Source organism: Microtus pennsylvanicus, chromosome X, assembly GCF_037038515.1.
Source record: "Microtus pennsylvanicus isolate mMicPen1 chromosome X, mMicPen1.hap1, whole genome shotgun sequence".
Classification (NCBI taxonomy): domain Eukaryota; kingdom Metazoa; phylum Chordata; class Mammalia; order Rodentia; family Cricetidae; genus Microtus; species Microtus pennsylvanicus.
In genome coordinates, this window is record NC_134601.1 from 133,564,452 (window position 1) to 133,581,630 (window position 17,179).

The 17,179-nt window shown below is 46.2% G+C and overlaps 1 protein-coding gene across 1 annotated transcript; it reads left to right on the plus strand.

Moving 5' to 3' along the window:
* Positions 1–4,058: 4,058 nt before the first annotated feature.
* On the plus strand, positions 4,059–13,364 carry Slc38a5 (solute carrier family 38 member 5). Its single transcript, XM_075957066.1, has 16 exons — positions 4,059–4,158; positions 4,474–4,527; positions 4,614–4,689; positions 5,250–5,365; positions 5,459–5,532; positions 6,204–6,296; positions 6,413–6,491; positions 9,318–9,400; positions 9,781–9,839; positions 9,949–10,077; positions 10,253–10,332; positions 10,951–11,051; positions 11,246–11,361; positions 12,009–12,153; positions 12,244–12,347; positions 12,931–13,364. The coding sequence occupies exons 1-16, from the start codon at positions 4,136–4,138 to the stop codon at positions 13,030–13,032; spliced, it is 1,434 nt and encodes a 477-aa protein (XP_075813181.1). The 5' UTR covers positions 4,059–4,135; the 3' UTR covers positions 13,033–13,364.
* Positions 13,365–17,179: the final 3,815 nt, after the last annotated feature.

Below are 17,179 nucleotides of genomic sequence, written 5' to 3' on the forward strand. Positions count from 1 at the left end.
AACCAAGTTGAGCAAGCCACGAGAAGCAAGCCAGTAAGCAGCATTTCTTTATGGCCCCTGCTTCAGTTCCTATCTCCAGATTTCTGCCCTGATTTCTCTTTATGATAAATTGTGACCTGAGAGTTCTAATTAATATGAAATAAGCCTTTTCCCACCCATGTTGCTTTCAGTCATGGCATTTGGTTACAGCTTCAGAAAGCAAATTAAAACATATAGTAATAAAACTGTGTTGGCTAATGAGTAAAATAGGAGACTCAAACACGAATACACATTAACTACAGCCATCTGATATTTGACAAAGATGCCAAAAGAAAATCACACTGGAGAAAAGACAACATCAACAAATGGTGCTTGGAAAACCGGATGCCCACATGTAGAAGAACGAAATTAGATTCGTATCTATCATTCTGCAGAAAAATTAACTCCAAGTGGAGCAAAGACCTAAACGTGGATACTGAAGCACTGAAACTGCCAGAAGAAAACATGGGCAGCAGGGCACAGGATACGTGTAGGAGAGGACTTTCTGAAGAGGACTGCTTGGCCAAGAAGTTAAAACCAGCAATTGACAAGTGGGACCTCATAGGACTAAAAAGTGTCTATACATGAAAGGAAACAAGTGAAGATGGAGTCCACAGTATGGGAAAAGATCTTTACCAGCTATACAGTTGGTAGAGGATTGATATCCAGAATATATAAAGAACTCAAAGTCAGGAAAACAAATGACCCAGTTAAAAAAAAAACAATGGACTATGAAGCTAGTCATGGTGGCATTTGAGAGGCAGAAACAGACAGTTCTCTTATGAGTTTGAGGCCAGCCTGGTCTACACAGCGAGCTCTCAGTAGCCAGGACCTTGTCTCAAATTGAAAAAGGGAAGGGGTATGGATCAGAGAGTCCTCAAAGGAAAAAATAAAAATGGCTAAGGAATATCTTCAAGAGTGTTTAACATTCTTAGCAATTAGGGAAACGCAAATCAAGACTAGTCTGAGGTTTTATTTACTCCAGTCAGAATGGCTATCAAGAAAACTGGCAATAAATGCTGGAGGGGATATGGAGTAAGAGATAACTTCCGTTATTTACTGTTGATGGAATTGGTGGAAATCAGAATCTTTGAATTCTCAAAAAGCTAAAAACAAATCTATCATGTGATCCAGCTATACGGCTCCTTGGCATATATATGCAAAGGACTGGGTATCTCAGTCCTGTCCATTTTACCCAAGTATTCGTGTCCTTTTGTGTAGCTGGTAAAGATCCTCACCCATTCTGTGGACTTTTTCACTCAACTTATTGTTCACTGCAACTCTATTCACTACTCATTGAAATTCTTTTATTATTATTATTATTCATTTTACATACCAACTACAGTTACCCCTCCTCCTGCTTCTCACCCCTCCCCCCAGCCCACCCCCATCCATTCCTCAGAAAGGGTAAGGCCTCCCATGGGGAGTCAACAAAGCCTGGCAAGACCAAGCCCCTCCCCGCCCCTGCAGCAAGGCTGAGCAAGGCATCCCTCCATAGGGAATGGGCTTCAAAAAGCCAGCTCCTGTATCAGGGATAGATCCTAGTCCCACTGCCAGGAGTTCCACAAACAGACCAAGCCACACTGCTGTCACCCACACGCAGCAATTTCTAGCTAGAAATAGAAACAACCTACATGTTCGTCTTCTGATGAACGGATTAATGAGAATGTGATACATATCCATTCTGGAATACTATTTAGCTGCAAAGAAAAGTGAAATCCTGAAGTTTGTAGGTAAATAGATGGTAATCGAGAATACTGTACCAAATGAGGTAACCAGACCCAGAAAGACAAACTTCGCACGCTCTCTTTTCTTTGTGATGACTAGTTCTGAAGTTTTGAATATGAGTATATAACCTGGTATAACCAAAGAAACCAGGAAAGAAAAAAAGGAGGAGGACCAAGACAGGGAATGAGGGGTGAGAGAAAGAGCTCTAAAGAGGGAAATAGCAGACATAGGTGTTATATGAGGGCGGAAATGGGAAAAGGGGGGTTAACTGTGGAGGAGGGCATTACAGAGGGAGAGGGAAAGAGGAGGAACAAATGACACTAAATATGTTTGAAAAAGTCACAGGCAATTATTATTTTATATTTACCTAAAATGACATGCGATAAACTGGGCAATGGTGGCCCATGTCTTTAATTCCAGCACTCAGGAGGCAGAGGCAGGCGGATCACTGTGAGTTTGAGACCAGCCTGGTCTATAGAGTGAATTCCAGGACAGTCAAAGCTACAGAGAAACTCTGTCTTGAAAACCCCCCAAAATTACACAATCTCACATGCATGCACGCACTCACTCACACACATACACACACACATACACACACACAAATACATGAACACACACACACACATACTCATACACATTTAAATGAAGTTATACCATTAGGGGTGATAATGCTTCTTGCAAGGGCCATAGTCTATGTAACAAAATCCTCACTTCAGAACTGAGAAGCCTCCTTACAAGTCATTGCTCAGGGAAGTGCAAGAGACTCCTAAAACAATATAGGCTTATTGCCATTGTTCTTGCTTGCCTCCCAGATGCATTCAAAAGTGCAATAGTGGCACTTCTATTTTGGGGGTAATCAACGACTGTCTAATTGGACTTAAGACCCTATCAACAGGAGACAAGCCTGGCACTGTAAACCTAGCCAACTTTCCCATGGCTAGTAAAGTCATGGAACTCAGATGAGAAAGTACTAGTGCCCATTTCTGATACCAGTATAATTTCGATTTGCATTCTAAGTAGTTATCCTTTTAACCACCAGCAAGTGTAACTCTCATTCTTCATCAAAGAAGGTTCTTTTACTGGAGAAGGAGAGCATTATAGAAAGCCCTAACTGATAAAAATGCAGAGAACAAGTAACTGACCATCATCGTGTGCTCATTCCCAATTGATACACATACAACATAACCTCTACATCTAAGGCTTGAAGAACATCATAGAAGAGGGGTCAGAAAGGTTGTAAGAACAAGACGGTCAGGGTTTTGGCTGAGAGACTATATACGACAAGGAAGCGACACTCATACAATCTCAATAGTACGGTTGCCTATACAATGACACCGGTTCATGTAGCCGATGTGTGCTGTGTAAATGAAGTCATAATTGTTATAGGCAGTTAGTGACTGTTGAAAGAGGGAGAATCAGTCATCCTCAGGGATGAGCTCCCCAACTCATTATGCAATACCGGGGGTCAGTCCTGAAAATATATACATTCAAGCCACACTAAAGAGATCCAGCAGGTTGTATTTATATATGTATGTATACATGTAACAATAATAAAGTAAAGAGGAAAACAGTAGGGATAATACATGAAAGCAGAAGGAGGGCTTGGAGGTAGAGGAAGGAAAACAGTGGGAAGCAGGGCAGGATATGGCAATAGAGGAATGAAGACGATCAAAGCGTATTTCAAACATATATGAAATGTCATCATGAAAGCCACTATTTTCTACAATTTATAAATGCTAATTAAAAAAAGACAGACTTTCCAGGTTCACATGGAGATTGCAAAGCCACTCTCACCTTGAGAAACACGTGAGGACCTGGAAGGGGGACTTGGGTCTTGTTGGCAGCTCGTTATCAGGAGGGGGAAATATTTAAAGTCTTACTGGTTTCTGAAGTACTCCAAGCCCAGAAAGTGTTCCAAGTCTGGAAATGTCTCCCAAACTATTTCTTCCAGGAGAAGAGAGTTTAAGAATTGACAGGGGGGTCATAGAAAATTCCTCTAGAACCTAGAAGGGAAGTTCAATGGGAGTCCCTGGGTCAGTTTTTTTTTCTTTGTAGTCCTGAGGATTGAAAGCGCTCCAGCACCCAGCCACACTTCATATGGGTCAGTCATGTCTGTCCCAGGAAGAGGGGCACTTCAATTTGCAGTCTCTGGCGAAGATGTTTAGAACTGCAATTAAAAGCAGTTTTCAGCATTGGGGCTGGGGTCTCTAAGCTGGGGGGCAGGGCGGCGCTAGGAGGGGTGGGGCAGACAGGTGACACGTGTCCCTGCTAAGAGCCAGCCGGAGGGAGGTGGGGGCGGGAGATCAGGGACAGAGAGAGACAGAAAAAGGCAGACACCGTGAGAGACAGAGTTCGCCTTGTGGGAGGAAAAGTCTATTTCCTACTCCAAATGGCCATTTCATGTGCTGTGGGGTGGGTCTCTCTGTATCTTTCTGTGTCTCTCCCTCCCTCTATTTATCTCTCTTTGCCTTCTTTTCCCCCGGTCTTTCTGAGAGGTTGTTTTCGTTTCTCCTCCCCTGATCTTCATCTCTCTTTCTCTCTCTCCTACCTTTCTCAACTCTCCATTTTCTCCTTGGCCCCTCATTTCTCTCTGTTCCGGTTTTTCTCTCTGGCCAATTGCTCTGCCTTTACATCCGTCGGTCTCCTCTCCCCTTCCTCTAACCCTCCTCACTTTCTAGTCCCTTTTGCTCCATTCCTGACCCTCCTATCCCATTTCTTTGCCAGCAGGATGGAAATGCAGGATCCAAAGATGAACGGAGCCCTCTCTGCGGGTGCTGAGGGGTGAGTGGGGGACTCCAAGGAGGTTTGTGGGGACAGGTCGGGGTTACCTTTTCATGAGCCTCTGGTTTCCTGCCCCATCTATCCAGCTACAGGCAGGAACGTGAGGGCTTCCTGCCCACCCATGGTACCGCTCCTGGGAGGAAACCTGTCCAGTTCATGGATGTAAGTAAGCCCACAGGATCTGTTGAAGTCTCACCTCCGCTATCTTAATTCCAACTCCTTCTCCTCCCTAGCTGCTCTCCTGCCTAGCTATCTCCCTGCCCCAGCTATTGGCTTCTTAGTCGCTGCCATCTCCAGATACTCCCTTTCCCCAAGTACTCCCGCTCTACTCTCTCTGTTGCCTACTTTTTCCCTTCCCACCTATTGCCCCTGCCTACTGACTGCTCTCCCTAAATATTCTCTTTGGCTTTGTGCCCCCTACTGTTCCCCCTCTTCTTTTCTTTTGTTTCTTATCTCCAGTTCCTCCCCGACAGCCCCCTTGCATTTCCAGCTGCTCCCTCCAATCTTTCTCTTACGTTTCCTTTTGGAAGCTATGTTTCCAGTTTCTTCCCATGAACTCTCTTTCTGTTTCAGCTTCCTCTCGCTTCCCATCACTCCTCCTGGATGTCTCCCTTCTCAGTTGTCTTAATCTTCCTGCCCTTCCTTCCCTGGATCCAGCTCTAGTCTCTTGTCCCATTTTCCCCCCTCCCCGATGTGTGCTGGACTTTGCCCCTTGCCAACAGTTTGAGGGGAAGACATCATTCGGAATGTCCGTGTTCAACCTCAGCAATGCCATCATGGGGAGCGGCATCCTGGGGCTGGCTTATGCCATGGCCCACACGGGAATCATCTTCTTTCTGTGAGTCTATAGGTAGCCTTTGGGGGGTGGTCAGTGGTGTGGCAGGCAAAATGGGAGGCCTGGGCCAAGTCTGAGCTCTGACCCCTCTTGCAGGGCCCTGCTGCTGTGCATTGCCCTCCTGTCCTCTTACTCGATCCACCTCCTGCTGACCTGTGCCAGTGTTGTCGGTGAGACTCCCGTCCTAGGACCCCATCTTCATCTCATCCTCTCTGGACCTCAGACTCCAGCTTCCAATCCAGACCTCAACTCAGATCTTGAGCTCCAGACCCAGATCTACTTCCTACTGTCTGATTGCAATTCAAATCTGACTCTAGGCACGGCTGCTCTGACCTCAGACCCCAAACTCAGCACCCCAATTCCCACACTCAACTTCCCATGTGACAGATTCCATATTCAACCCTAGCCCTCAGTCTTTATCTGGGCTCCTAGATCATCAGGTTCCAATTCCTAACACCCATCCCGTAGTCTGACCTTGGACCTTCCCCACCAGGACACTCGTAGACTATTCCGTCCCACCTCTAACTTCTATCAGTCTTTGCGACTTCTTAACCTGGAAACGACTACTGAAATCCTCAGACCCCTGATGTCCATGGGTCCAGGATTCTCTCCCTCCATGGTCTCAGTCCATAGTCTGCCTCCAAAACCCCGACACTTCACTCTTAGCTTTTAATGTCTCCCTGGCCTCAGATACCATCTGCTGGATTCTACTCAGAAATTCTACCCTAAGCTGCACAGTCCTCACCTGAATCCTCTGTCAGTCACGCCAAAGCACACCTCTCTCACCTAGCCTGGCTTCCCCAAATTCACAGGCTGTTCTTTCCTGCCTCCTCCTTCGCAGGCATCCGAGCCTATGAGCAGCTGGGACAGAGGGCATTCGGGCCTGCTGGGAAAGTTGTGGTGGCCGTCATCATCTGTCTGCACAATGTTGGGGGTGAGGACTTGGGGAGGGTCAACTAGGGGGAAGAGGGTGGAATGAGGTGGGCTTTTCTCTGGGTGGTCGGAGGCGGGGGGTGGGAATCCTGATTAAATAGTCTCTATCTGCACCAGCAATGTCCAGTTACCTGTTCATCATCAAATCTGAACTCCCTCTGGTTATTGGCACCTTCCTGCACATGGACCCTGAGGGGTGAGTACACAAAATCTCCCTGGCTGACCGGGACTCTACCTGGTGAGCCCAGCAATCATCTCCAACTCTGTCTTCCTGGCTCCCAGGGGCTCTGTTTCAGGTTAACCGAGACTATGATGCCCGTGTATTAGGAGTCAATATTACATGTGACTATAACTCTCCACAGGACTATGGTAGACCATGCGCTGATTCTGAGACTTCTTCAGGCTGATTCTGGCTGGCAGCGGTCTCTGTATGCCTGGTGTATGCTGATGCTGACCATATGTGTGCGTGACCGTACAGATGGAGTAGATGTGGACTCTGGATTTGACTGCTGTCCTGGCTGATTCTCTCTGGTCAGCCATGTGATGGCTAACAGCTGGGTCCTGTATGCTGCAATTGATCCCAACCATATGTGTTTGACACTTGGCTACTCTCATTTTCCCTGTTTAACTAATCAGGGTCCATCAGGCTGCTGGGCTCTATCTAGCTCTAACCGTGTGATTGCTGACTCTAGTGGTCTGTGTGTCGTGTCAACTGTGCGCTCTGTCAACTCCATCTCCTGTTTGCTTTGGCGATTATTGTGTACCAGCTTCTCTCAGGCTGTGTGTGTGTGCTCAGGGAGCTGTAACTGTGGAAATCCTCTTGATTGTGGCCTCAACCATGTGTATGCTCAGTCTGTTAGAACCCAGATTCATAGTCCTGGCACAGCCTCCCAGATGTTTTCTATACATACAGTGGGATTCCAAGTGTGTTCATTTGTGCACATATCTGTGTTTTTCTTCATTTGCATTCATCTTTCTTCCTCTATTTGTATTTTTTTTTAATGTGGCTAGAACCTGAGGCCTCATGCGTACGAGGCAAGTGCTCAGCCACTGAACTACACACTCTCGACTCCCTCTCTGTACCTTTTGGTTGTTGTTTTGAGAGAGGGTCTCTCTATACAGCCTTGGCTGTCCTGGAACTCACTTTGTAGATCAGTCTGACTTTGAACTCACAGAGAGCTGCCGCCCAAGTACTGGGATTACAGGCATGCACCACCATGTCTGGCTTTCTATATATGTTTCTGAGATGGGGCTCTGTTCTGTAGCCCAGGCTGGCCTGGAATTTGTCTTAGCTTCTCAAGGGCTGGGACTACAGGTTGCACCACCATGTCTGGCTTTCTATATATGTTTCTGAGATGGGGCTCTGTTCTGTAGCCCAGGCTGGCCTGGAATTTGTCTTAGCTTCTCAAGGGCTGGGACTACAGGTTGCACCACCATGTCTGGCTTTCTATATATGTTTCTGAGATGGGGCTCTGTTCTGTAGCCCAGGCTGGCCTGGAATTTGTCTTAGCTTCTCAAGGGCTGGGATTACAGGTTGCACCACTTGGCCTAGTGCCTCTGTGTGTGTGTTATTTATTTTTTGAGACAGGGTTTCTCTGTAGTTTTGGCACCTGTCCTGGAACTCATTCTGTAGACTAGGCTGGCCTTGAATTCACACAGATCTGTCTGTCTCTACCTGGACCCCACTCGAGTGCTGGAATTAAAGACATGTGCCACCACCACCCGGCTAGCCTCTGTATATCTTGACATACATATTTGTATGTTTAGGGACCAGCTCTTATTCTACTTAGTAGTCCTATGGACTTTGGTATACATGTGTGGTTTTGTCAGTTAAACTCCGGGATAGTTTTATGTGCCTGTCTGACAGTTTTATGTGCCAAGCTGAATAAGTGTTTGGTTTTTATTATCTGTGTGTATCCTGTGAAATGGTTGGCTTGATTCCGAGATCATCCAATTATGATTAGGTATGTCTGAGTTTTCTTTTTTTCTCCACCTTACTGGGGTTCAAACCTGGGACCTTTGTATATGCCAGGCAAGTGCTTTTACCAGTGAAAGATGTCCCCCTGCCGTAGCAATTACAATTAAGTCCCATGTGTAGGTAACCAAGATTTACTCGATTCAATTTTGTTTATGTGATAGAAAGAGAAAATGTGAATGCCTGGAACATAGACACTCAAAGGGTGTTTGTGTTGTATGTGTGTAAGTGTGTTTTTTGTTTTGTTTTGTTTTTTTTGAGACATGGTTTCTCTGTAGCTTTGGAGCCTATCCTGGAACTAGCTCTTGTAGACCAGGCTGGCCTCAAACTCACAGAGATCCACCTGCCTCTGCCTCCCGAGTGCTGGGATTAAAGGCATGCGCTGCCACCACCCGGCATATGTGTATGTTCTTATGTATGTGCACATGTGTGTACATGCGTGTAAAGGCCAGAATTGGTCTCAAGTGTCTCTTTTATCTTTCTTTTTTTAAAGATTTATTTATTTATTATGTATACAGTGTTCTGTCTGCATGTATGCCACCAGACCAGAAGAGGGCACCAGATCTCATTACAGATGGCTGTGAGCCACCATGTGGTTGCTGGGAATTGAACTCAGGAAGAGCAGTCAGTGCGCTTAACCTCTGAGCCATCTCTCCAGCCCCTCTTTTATCTTTCTTTATCTTATGTTTTGGAGATGAAATCTCTCACTGAACCTGAAGCTTACCAATTAGGCTATACCAGTGTGCCAGGAAGCCTACAGCATTCTGCTGTCTCCACCACCACCGTGCGGGGAGTACAGATGTGCACTGTGGCATGAGAGATGGAGATCCAAACTCAAGTCTTCACGTCTGCATAGCACGCACTGTATCAACCGAGTCATCTCCCCAGTCCTAAGTTTAGATATTTGTCGGAATGTGTGTATGTGTACCACATTTGCACGGTGGCCCCAGAGGCCAGAAGAGAAAGTCAGAACTGAAAGTTAGGAAGTGAAACTTAGGCATTTGCTAGCCATCTGATGTGGGTGCTGGAATCTTCTTGTCTACCCAGGGACTGGTTCTTGAAGGGAAACCTCCTCATTATCATGGTCAGCTTTCTAATCATCTTGCCTCTGGCTCTCATGAAACACCTGGGTAAGGAGGCTTCCTGGGTTGGTCATCGGGTGGCAGGGGTCAGAGCACTAAGTAGCAAAAGCCCTTATTATTTTCCATATTAAGTTTGTTTTTATTTTGGTCCTGGAGACTGAGCCTAGGAGTGCACACAGACTAGGCAAGTGTAATACCACTGGGCTATATTGCCAGTCTGAAAAAAAGAGACATTTTCCATGGTTGTGGAATGCTGAGAGGGTGGGGAGGGTTTGTCTGATTTGGCTTTTAGCCGATTGGTAGGAGTTTTCTACAGAGGGAGGTTGGTTCAGGTGGAAATGGAAGCGTATTCGAAGGACAGAGTAAGGTTTTGGTGTTTGGTGTACTGGGTTTCTTGATTTCCAAGGCTCTGTTATCACTTCTTGTAGGCTACTTGGGGTATACGAGCAGCCTCTCTCTGACCTGCATGCTGTTTTTCCTCGTTTCGGTAAGTTAGTGAGGACATGAATGGCTGGAGGCGGCGGGGGAGAATTTGAGACACCGAGGCATAGGCAAAACCTTCTTTGCAACTTTGTTTCCTTACTTGGGATACCCAGGTCATCTATAAGAAGTTCCAGCTTGGCTGTGATGTGAGCCACAATGACACAGCAGTGGAGGGTGAACAGCCTCCCATCCAGGGGTTTAACAGCAGTTGTGAGGCTAAGCTGTTCACAGTTGACTCACAGGTAGGTATGCAGGCAGGTAGGAGCTTGTACCACACTGGGCCCTCTTGCCCTATCCCAACATTTCATTTTTTTAATCAGAGTACTGGGCTTTGGGGGCTGTGTCATGTGCCCTACTTCAAAGGTAATGGGGACTACTCAAAGGGTTCTAATTCTATATTCATGGACCATTCCCCAGATGTCGTACACGGTCCCTATTATGGCTTTTGCCTTTGTCTGCCACCCTGAGGTGCTGCCCATCTACACAGAGCTATGCCGGTGAGTAGAGTAGAGGGGCGTTGTGATCAGCCATCTAGAGGGGGGCAGTAGCCATAATGTCTGGCAGTCTCCGTAGCAACCTTGGTATGCTATCTTGAGGGTGGCTGGTTTTGACAAAGGAGGGATTTGGAATGTTTATGAAACCTCAGGGATGCAGAGAAGTGACTATTTACTGACTGGATTTAAGTAGTACACTCTTCTAATGCCCAGAATAAATGTGAGTGGACAGAGTTGGGAGGCAGGGATCAGATGAGTTGATGGAAGAGGTGATGGTCTCCAAAGATGAGGTCGAGGAAGCAAGGATGATCCGATGGCTGGAGAGGGACAGGTGGACAGAAGCGAGGCAGGACTGGGGTTTTTAGAGGATCAGACAGAAGGGGGCAATATAGATGTCAGATGGAGGAAAAGGCAGAGATGGTCATAGGGGCAGAGACATAGATGGACGGATAGGGGAGTCTTGGCTAGTTACCCAAAGGAGGCAGAGATAGAGTGTCAGTGTGTACCAGTTGAACATTGTTGGTCCTAGGAGGAAGGAGACTCTGGAGGGTGGGAGCCAGTTTTGAGGGTACACAAGTTCAAGGGTATGGCCATGACAGTTCCATGATCTATACATTCCAGGCCCACCCAGCGCAGGATGCAAGCTGTGGCCAACATGTCCATCGGGGCTATGTTCATCATGTATGGGCTCACAGCCACCTTTGGATACCTGACCTTCTACAGTGAGTGTGGCCGGGGCCATGGGTGGGAGTAGAGACTGAGCCTGGACGAGAGCAGAAGCCTCTGAGCTTTTGCCCTCCAGGACCTCAGGCCCATCAGTTTTCAAAAAGTAAACATCATGTGTGTAGACTTTCTCATCATATGTGTCATGGTTTCTGGGCTACTGAGCCTAGTGTTCTTGTATCTTGTGTTCCAGGCACTGTGAAGGCAGAGATGCTGGAAATGTACACCCAGGAGGATCTGCTCATTCTTTGTGTGCGTCTGGCTGTGCTGCTTGCTGTTACCCTGACTGTGCCAGTTGTGCTTTTCCCTGTGAGTGGGGGCGAGGAGGGCCTGGGGAGTGAGGGAATAAAGGGATGAGCAGAGGGAAGAACGGGCCTGGTGAACAGAGAAGGCAAAAATAGATGGTTGGACAAAAGGGGACCTGAAGTCAGGTATGTAGCTCAGTTTGCAGAGTGCTTCCTAATGTACACTGTTTTAAATAGTATATAGTGGTACGTGCCTGTAATCCTAGCTCTCTGAAGGTAGAGACAGGAGGATTAGGAGTTCAAGGTCATTCTTAGCTACAGTGTTGAGTTTGAGGCCTGTCTGTGCTACGTGAGATCCTATCTCGAAAACCACGAATAAAGAAGGGACAGGGTGGTAAAGATAGTCAGATAGTGAGAGAGGCAGGGCTTTCAGACAGGGTAAAAGGATAGGTAATGGTCAGAGGGGGAGGTGGAGATGAACAAAAGAGGAGACAGGATTTCCGTAGTGGTGGAAGCAACGATAGAGTCATATGGAAAAAGGAGACGTGGCCTGTTGAGGTAGAGGCATAGATACCTGGTCAGACAGGCTGAAGGCATAGATAGTGGGGTAGGAAATCAAGGATCTTGGACCGAGTAGAAACAGACAGGATCACATACCAGAGGGGACAGCATGTGAGTCCTGATCCCTGTCCTGCCCTTCCTTACCTGCAGATCCGCCGAGCCCTACAGCAGCTGCTCTTCCCAAGCAAGGCCTTCAGTTGGACACGACATGTGGCCATAGCCCTGATCCTGCTGATTTTGGTCAATGTCCTTGTCATTTGTGTGCCAACCATCCGAGATATCTTTGGGTTTATTGGTCAGTATCTTCAACCTCAGTTTCTTGCCCTAGCTAATATGGGCCTTGCCTTCAGACTTAGGTTGATTGCTGTCCCCTTCTGTCCTTCAGGATCCACCTCAGCCCCTAGCCTCATCTTCATCCTTCCCAGTGTCTTCTATCTACGTATTGTTCCTTCTGAGGTGGAACCCTTATTTTCCTGGCCCAAGATCCAGGTGAGTATATCAGGAAGGAGTGCTGGGGAAAGAAGTAGCATTCTGAAGAGCGACCACTTGCTCCATGAGGGCTAGAAATGACAGGAGCATTATCCAGATGAGGTCGGGAGAGGAAGGAGCATTCAGGAAGAGGGACAGGTTGTGAGAAAGAGTGAAGGTGACTGTCTTCGGAAGGGGTAGAGCAGATAGAATAGATAGAACACAAGCAACATTTGGGAAGAGAGAGAACACTCTAGAAGGACTGGTAGGCTGAGCTCGTGGTTCAGTTGCAGCCGGCTTCCCTAGCATTTTTGAATCTCTAGGGTCTGTGTCCAGCAGTGCAAAGTGGGGAGAGGACTAGTATAGAGAGAGGACTCTTCAGGTAGATGGGGAGAGAGGCAGCGATACGCTGAAAAAGTGATGGAGGGAATTAATTCCCAGAAGGTTCTGAAAAGATGGGATAGCTGCTTGCTTTGAGGGCCGGGAGAATAGAGGAGGGCCAGGAATGGATGGGGCTTTGTCGGAAAGGGGTTCAAGAGCATTCTCTGGAATGCTTTGGTGGGTGATCTTGGCCAACTCCACCTTTTCTTCCTCTTGCTCACAGGCCCTGTGTTTTGGCATCCTGGGAGTCCTCTTCATGGCCATCAGCCTGGGCTTTATGTTTGCCAACTGGGCCACAGGCCAGAGCCGTATGTCTGGACACTGACCTGGCCTGGCCTGCCTCACTCAGTCCCCATGTTCACAGGCATGTATATGAGGGCATCCAAGTCACTTTCCTGAGTTCCTCCTGCGTGGGATGTGGAGGTGGCTGGTCTCTATTATATTAACATTGCTGCCAGAGATGGGGACAGTCGAAGCTGTAGAGTAGTTCACTTCCTTCTCCATAGGGTTGCCTTACTTCTACTGCCAACCCCGTGAGAGGAGGAGGGGAGGCTAGGTCCTTAGAAGGGTTCTTACCCAACATAGTTCTCACTTTCTAGATGAAGCTGTTGTCAGGGTTATATTGGGGCTCAAAGGGAAGAATAAAGATGCTGAATGAAACCCTGGTCTGAACTTTCTGATATTTCTCAAAGACTTATTGGAAGAAACAAGCCCAAGTGAAGGCAGGGGTAAACTGAGGCTACGAGTAGAACTGTGTTCTTTCTCATCTGTTCCCTCTTTTCTCCATTCCTCCGGTGACTCTGCACCCAACCCAATCACATGCCCTTTTACTTACTCAGCAGTGACTGTGAGCTTGGGAATATAGCAGTGAATGTTCCAATTGCCATAGATAGAGCCATGGACCAAACAGATCATAGTGCTTCCGTACAAGAGAGAAAAATGGTCTAACTTTGGTCTGCTTCCTACTTCTGAGGGTCCTTGGACTAAAAACGTTTTTTGCAAATTTCTAATGTATTTTAAAAAAATAGAAAGAAGAATAGCGTTTTCTGGTCTGGTAAGATCGCTCAGCAGGTAAGTGCACCCGCCACCAAGCCTGACAAAGTGCGTTTGTTTGTCCTCTGACCTCCTCACGAGAGCCATGGCACTTGTGCACATGCAAATATATGCACGTGCATGCGTGTGTGGACACATCTCAGATGGATAAATGTTAAATGAAAGCTATTTTGTGACCTTTGGAAACTGAAGGAAAGTCACGTTTCAGTGCCTGTACATTTCTGCCGTAATGCGGTCAGTGCGTGTGTTTGTGGACTGTTCATGGCTGTTCGTGCAGAACTAAGGAGTTACTTAGGAGACCATATGGCCTTCGATGCCTACGTTATTTACTCATCTGTCTTTTCCAGAAAAAAAAATTAGCTTAATGCTGACTTAGTGGAATGGAAGAAAAACATCTTTTTTTCTTTTATTTGAGACAGGATTGCATTACGTAGTATTTTCTGGCCTGGAACTTACTGAGTAGACCAGTCCTGGAACTCAAAGAGATCAACCTGCCTCTGTCTCTGCTTCCCACGTGTTGGGGTTAAAAGCGTATTCTATCATGACTAGCCTTTCTAAAAAGGATTGATTTTTAGTGTGTATGAGTGCCTACATATATGTATGTGCACCATATTCATGCTTTGTGACTGTAGAGTCAGAAGAGGGCATTGGATCCCCTGGGATGGAGTTACAGGAGTTACAGGTGGTTGTGAGCTGCCATGTGGGTGCGAGGAACCAAACCCAGGTCCTCTGCAAGAGCAGCAAGTACTCTTAAGTGCTTAGTCGTCTTCCTAGACCCATAAAGATCATTTTGAACACTGAAGCAAATGAGTACAGATGTGATGTTTGAAGTTGTGTGAGGAACCAGTCTGGGAGGTCTCACTGAAGAGGGGCCAGGGACCAGGGATCCTAGTTGGGATAGAAAGAGTAAGCCTTGTGATTGTTTTGACAAAGACTCTCCCACGCAGAGGGCACAGCAGGTACAAAGTCCCTGAGGCATATATGGACACGTCAAGTCCAAGCAAGAGTAAGGAGCAAGGAGGAGCTAGCATGAATGGGTACGGACTGATTTCACCACAGCTTTGTTAATAATCCTGAGTTACACAACACTTATTGGCTGTCAAAAGAGATAAAAATGGTATGGCTGTTACATTTATATATTTATGGAAGAAAATTTCAGATGCTAGGGAACATTTAAGCTCCCAGATAATGTATATTTTTAATATTTCTTGCGCTGAGAATAAAACCAAAGGCTTGATACCTGCTAGGTGAATACTTGATCAAAGCTGCACCCCAAGCCTTCCCAACAATCTTTATGCATACATAGGCCACTACTGATAAATAATATGTACCCCCATGTGATGGGTAGCGTTTTAGTTTGCTGTGAAGAGACACAATGACCACGGCAACTCATAAAGAAAACATTTTCCCTTTTTTTTATTGATTTTTATTGAGCTCTACATTTTTCTCTGCTCCTCTCCCTGTCTTTCCCCTCCCCCGTTCAACCCTCCCCCCAAGGTCCCCAAACCTCAAATTTACTCAGAAGATTTGTCTTTTTCTACTTTCTACTTCCCATGTAGATTAGATCTATATATGTCTCTCTTAGGGTCCTCATTGTTGTCTAAGTTCTCTGGGATTGTGATTTGTAGGCTTGGTTTTCTTTGCTTTATGTTTAAAAACCACTTATGAGTGAGTACATATGATAATTGTCTGTGTCTGGGTTTACCTCTGAGTAGCCAACTACTCCCTAGCGAATTGGCAACCCTGTGCTGTCCTGGGGTATATAGAAGCCAGGGAAGACCAGAAGGGGATTCCATCTATGTGGCTCTGGGGAAGCCCTCATCCCAGCTGGGTAAGGCTTTCCAGGTGAGGCTTGTTTGGGAAAGAATGTCACACCCCTGTAAGTGACCACTCACTTAGGTTCTGCAAGGAAGCCCGATAACTCATTGGTTCTCCAGCATGAACTTGAGATGAATCATGCCTCATGTCACTGAGACCTTAGGAGAAGGAGTAGACATTGTTTATGTCTCCTCTGGGAGGGAATTTTAGCAACGAGGTTGATCTCAAACCCCTGGTTTCAAGGGATCATCTTACATACACCTGAGTGATGGGACTATGCCCAACCTATCTATCTATCTATCTATCTATCTATCTATCTATCTATCTATCTATCTATCTATGTAGTTGAGACAGGGTCTCATGTAGCCTCAGCTGATCTCAAACTTGCCATGTAGGCAACGGTGATCTCGAGTTCCTGATACTCATCCCCAGTCTCTCAAGTGCTGGGTTTTCAGGTGTGCACCACTATGCCCAGTGACGTGCTCCTTGCTTCACTGTTCTTTGATCCTCACAAGCCCAAGGCCTACCTGGGCCATAAGTAAGTTTAAAGGCAATTAAGTGAAGACTAAAAAGTCCCGTCTCTTCAGAAACAGAAAGATCTGGAGGTAGATCTCACTGGGAGAGTGCTCATCCAGCTAGTACTGGTGAGGCTTCAGTTCCTAGTATCATGCACATAGAACAAAGAATAGCCAGGAACTTCCTTATTCAGAGCTGGACATCAGATCCAGAACCTTGTGCATAGTAGGCAAGCTCTCTGCCAACTGAGCTACACCCCTGCTTTACAGCCCAGGATTTTTTGAAAATGAGGATAATATGATATAATTTTTAAATTTTATTTTTTTATTAATTAAACTTATTCATTTACATTCTGACCACATGAGAACCTATTTCCCATATACGGTTGCCTTGCCCAGGCTAAATACAATGGGAGGAGCTTAGTCCTACCTCAACTTGACATGCCATGCTTTGTTGATACTCATGGCAGGCCTGCCCCTTTCTGAATATGGCATATTTGCCCTAACAAATATGAAAATGTAGCTTAAAATAATAGTCAATGGGCTAGCGTGGTGTTTTAAGCAAGATAAGGGTCCCTCAAAGACATCTACATCCTAATTCATAGAACCCATGAACATGTTGAAGAGAAACTGAAGTTGCACGTGGAATTAAGGTATATAACCCTTAAAATAGTGAGACCATGTTGGCTTATCCTCATGGTTCCAATGTCATCATAGTGGTCTTTATAAGTGGCATGTAGACAATAGTCTGAGAAAGACTACAGAAACAAAGCCAAAGAAATGTTATGTTGTTGGCTTTGAAGCAGCAAGACGAAAGTCGGGAGCCAAGGCAGGTAGGCAGGGAATGTTTTCTTTGCAACACAGTTCTCTACCTTGCTTTAAGTCCAGGGAGATTTGTGCTGGATCTCTGAACTAAAGAAGTGTAGGATAATACATTTGTGATTCTTTAGGCCACTGAATATGTGACAATTCATCATAGCTGCAATAAAAACGAAATGCACGTAAACAGGTCAGGTAGCGAAACAAAAGAGAAAGGTAGGAACTAGACCAAACTACACATGAAGCCACCATTCCCAAACAGTGGGC